Source organism: Myotis davidii, unplaced genomic scaffold (assembly GCF_000327345.1).
Source record: "Myotis davidii unplaced genomic scaffold, ASM32734v1 scaffold1493, whole genome shotgun sequence".
Lineage (NCBI taxonomy): Eukaryota > Metazoa > Chordata > Mammalia > Chiroptera > Vespertilionidae > Myotis > Myotis davidii.
Genome location: NW_006284834.1, coordinates 97,540 through 102,347, shown reverse-complemented (window position 1 = coordinate 102,347; position 4,808 = coordinate 97,540). Strand labels below are relative to the sequence as shown.

The window sequence follows — 4,808 nt, the reverse complement described above, 5'->3', positions numbered from 1 at the left end:
TTCCCTGGGAATCTCTGAGGTCTTCGAAGTCCTGTTCTATCTTTTATTTGTAAGTCATTTATTCAATGATTCTGTGCCAAGGAGGATTGAGTAATAATCAAAAAAAGACTACTGAAGCCTTTCAGAGAGTAAGTGCTCAGTAAATATATTTGATATATTACTGAATCATTATTTTAAATGATATAAAGCAAAATCTCATAATATCAGCATTTTACATAAATAATATTTTGATCCTAGGAAACTGTACAGTAGGTTGTGTTACTCATATTTTTATATCCCTAGAGGAATAAAATTTATTTTCTTTATGTTTTAGTTTGAATATGCATTCTTTCAGACAACTTACCCTATAGATATAGTTTCATTTTGTTAGAACTTTACATTTAATTAAATTCATGACAGGCTAATTAAGGAAATTCTTTAAATTTTGTTTTGATAGTGAAAGCAAGTTGAATACATTGGTGCAGAAACTTCATGATTTTCTGGCACATTCATCTGAAGAATCTGAAGAAACAAGTTCTCCTCCAAGACCTATGATGAGCCAAAGCACAGGTAAATTGAAAAAGAATGTGCAGTATCTTCTAGACTACATTCCATTTATTGTTTTATGGTGGGGTAGCTATTAAAGGATTTGATAGCCTCTCTGTATCTAGTATTTAGCTAATATATTGGAGATGTTAACTTAGATATGTGAAAATATAAGTTTTTATAGTTATAGATTCTTAGAGAACGATGTACTTTTGGTTTTATGTGTAATGGAAATATCTTATACAGGGGTTGATGAATCTTGACTGTGAAAAATAGGTAGTATTAGAAGAGGTAGGAACAGTACAGAAATATATAATTCTTGCAGTTATTCATGTATTATTATGAGTTAAAATTTTAAAACTACTAAGTTAAATTTAATGTAAATTAATTCTACCTCTGAGTATATTTTGTATATATTTTTTTGTTTGTGTGTATTCACCTGATTAGTCAGTGCATATGTTTTTCGTTTTGGATAATCCTCACCCAAGGATATTTTCCCTATTGATTTTTAGAGGGAGTGAAGGGGGAGAGAGAGAAAAACATCACACATGGACTGGTTGTCACCCACATGCCCCTGACCCAGGGGCCAGGGATCGAGCCTGCAACCAAGGTTTGTGTCTTTGACCGGGAAACAAACCTGAGACCTTTTAGTCCATGGGCTGGTGCTCTAACCACTGAGAAACTGGCCAGGGCAGTGCATGCGTTTTTTTAAATTAAAAAACACTTTAACACCACCTCTCTAGACCCCTTCAGTTTTTTTTTTTCTTATGGAGAACATCTGATCTTTTTTTTCCCAATTTTTTTTGTTAATCCTCATCTGAGGATATTTTTACCATTGATTTTTTTTTTACAGAGAATGGCAGAGAGGGAAGTAGTGGGGAGGAGAGAAAGAGAATTATCAAAGTGCGAGAGACACATTGACTGATTGCCTTCCACATGTGCTCTGACCAGAGCTGGGGCTTGAACCTCCAACCCAGGTACATGCCCTTGACCCATGAATTGAACCTGCAACCCTTTGTTGCATGGGCTGATGTTCTAACCACTGAGTAACACTGGCCAGGGTGAATATCTAATCTTTTAAAAAAATGTTGTTGTTATTTTAGAGAGAGAGGAAGGGAGGGAGAGAAAGAGAGAGAGAGATGGGAACATCGATGAGTGAGAAAGATCATTGATTGGCTCCTTCCTGCACACCCTGTACTGGGGATCAATGAGCCAAAGGCATGTGCCCTGACTGGAAATCAAACCAGCGACCTTTTGGTTCCTGGGTCGATGCTCAACCATTGGGAAACAGTGGCCAGGCCTGATCTTTTTTAAAAAAAAATATTTTTTAAAATTTATTAGGGTGACATTGGTTAATGATATTATATAGGTATCAAATGTACAGTTCTATGATACATCATTTGTATATTACATTGTGTGCCCACCACCCAAAGTCACCATATATTTGACTTCATTTACCCTTTACTACCTACCCCCTTACCTCCCATTCTGTCTGATAACCACCAGACTGTTGTCTGTGTCTATGAAATTTTGTTTGTTTGTCTTGTTTGTTCATTTGTTGCTTTGAGTTTTATATCCCACATATGAGTGAAATCTTATTGATCTTGCCTTTTTCTGTTTGACTTACTTTGCTTAGCATGATATTCTTATTTTGCTTAGCATGGTATCCATTCATGTTGTCACAGATGACAGTATTTCATCTTTCCTTATGGCTGAGTAGTATTCCATTGTCTATATGTACTACATCATCTTTATCCAATCATCTGTGGAGGGACACTTTTGTTGTTTCCATGTCTTGGCCACCATGCATAAGGCTGCAATAAATATATGGCATACATCTATATCTTTGCCAATAAATGTTCTGAAGTTTTTCTGGTAGATACCCAGATAAGGGTTTGCTTGGTCATATGGTAACTTTTAATTTCTCGAGAAATTGCCGTACTCTTTTCCATAATGGCTGTACCAGTTTATATTCCCACCTGTGGTGAAAGAGGGTTTCTTTTTCTCCACAACTTCTCCAAAAGGAGTTACTACTTGTTGTGTTGATAGTAACCATTCTAACAGGTGTGAAGTGGTATTTCATTGTAATTTTGATTGGCATTTCCCTAATAGCTAGTGAAATTGAACAAAGTCTCTTCAGTAAATGGTGCTGGGAAAATTGGAAAGCCACATGGAAAAGAATGAATGAACTAGACTACTGATTGTCCCCATACACAAAAATTAACTCAAAAAGGATAAAAAAAATCTAAATATAAGGCCTGAAACAATAAATTACATAGAAGAAAACATAGGTACTAAGCTTATGGACCTTGATCTTAGATAGGGTTTTGTGAATTTGACCCCAAAGACAAGGAAAGTAAAAAGCAAGAATGGGACTATATCAAACTAAAAAGCTTCTGCACATCAACAAAACAAAGAGGCAACCAACCAAATGGGAAATGACATTTGCAAACAAGAGCTCTGACAAGGGGTTAATACCCAAAATATATAAAGAACTCATACAACTTAAGAGCAAAAAAAGTCAAACAATGACCTGTACCTTTCTCCTAAGAAGGCATACAAATGGCAGACAGATATATGAATAGATGCTTAAATTCCTTTTGCAAAGTATCCTGTATCTTGTGATTACCATCACTTGTTCTGAGGATTTCAAGGATAGCTACATTTTGAGAGCTGAATGTAAACACATACACGCGTGTGTGTGCACACACAAATATGATATGTACAAAAGGTAAAAGGTAGATCACAGTGAAAAGTAAAATAATATGTATAATTAGAGTTTCCAAAAGAGAGGAGATAGAATGTGTCAGAAACTGAATGTGAAGAGATAATTGCCTGAGCATTTTCTAAAAGTAATGAAAAACATCAAGCCGTAGATTCATGAAACTGTGAATCCCAAGCAGAATAGATATAAAGAAAGCTACAGCTATGCATGTCATAATTGAACTCCTAAAGAACAAAAACCAAGAGAAAAATCTTATAAGCAGTCAGAGGAAAAAAGTCATTGATTTAAAAAAAAACCCAGCAATTACATTGATAGTTCATTTGGCAAGAGGAACATCAGAAAACTAGATGATAAGGAAATGACTTCTTTCAAGTGCCACATGAAAATAATTGCCAGCATAGAACTTTATTTTTAGTGAAAATGTTTTTCAAATGTGAAGGTCGGCCCTGGTGTCTCAGTTGCTTGGAGCATTGTTCTGTACATGAAAGGTCGCAGGTTTGATTCCTGGTCAGGGCACATATTCAGGTTTCAGGTTCGATCCCTGGTATGCAAGGGAGGCAACTTATCAATGTTTCCCTCACATCTCTCCCTCTCTTTTCTTCTCTCTAAAATCAATAAAAACATATCCTCAGGTGAGGTTTAAAAAAAAGAAGTGAAGGTGGAATAATGACAAAAAAACCAAGAACCTGATGTCAGCAGAACTACAACAGAGGAAATAGTAAAGAATTTTCTTAAATCAGAAAGAAAATATTTTGAAATGCTGATACCAAAGTACAGGAAATAATGAATAACAATGGGAAGGGTATATAGGAGGGTAAAACTAATAAACAAGTACTGTTATTTAACCCTTCAATTTCTAGTCTTCATTGACAAATTGCCGCAACAATAATTTTATAGGTAAGCCCTCCCACCCCAAGTCCAGGATCTAGTTGAAGATTACATATTACATATAGTTGTCTTGTCTTTTTAATCTTTTAAAATCCAAAACAATTTATCTGTTAGTTGGAAGTATGACATTCGGTGATTCTTCCCTCATTGAGGATTTGTCTGATTAGTTATAATTAGATTTGGGTTATTTTTGGTAAGATTACTGCATAAATGGTATTATGTTCTTGTTAGTTCATCATTTCATAAGGCACATAATTTTCCTCTTTATTGGTGATGTTAACTTCAACTTCTTGATTATGGTTATCCTATCTAATAAAAGAGAAACATGCTAATTGGCGTACGACCACTACCCTTCCCATTGGCTAATCAGGGCAATATGCAAATTAACTGCCAGCCAAGATGGCGGGCAGCCAGGCAGCTTGAAACTAACATGAGGCTTGCTTGCTTCAGTGACAGAGGAAACCAACGTTCCCCGCCTGCCGCTTTCGGCCTCTGAGCTTGCAGTTTGAAACATTGTTACAAATATAGAAGCTAAACAGAACCCCAGAAACCTGCTTTTAGCCAGCCGGGATCTCAGAGCTGGAGTTGAAACAGTGTTTAGATTATAGAACCCAAAAACCAGATACCTGCTTTCAGCAGACCAGGCCTCAGAGCTGGAGCCTAGCCTCAG

General features: G+C 36.0%; 1 protein-coding gene across 1 annotated transcript in view; it reads left to right on the top strand.

Moving 5' to 3' along the window:
• The window catches only part of ATRX (alpha thalassemia/mental retardation syndrome X-linked), a gene marked incomplete at its 3' end in the record, with an annotated part of 143,993 nt that overhangs the window by 48,995 nt on the left and 90,190 nt on the right, over window positions 1-4,808 (top strand). The window contains exon 2 of the mRNA XM_015557685.1: window positions 437-549. Within this exon, the coding sequence (XP_015413171.1) occupies window positions 437-549 (113 nt within the window). The remainder of the gene's footprint in view (window positions 1-436; window positions 550-4,808) is intronic.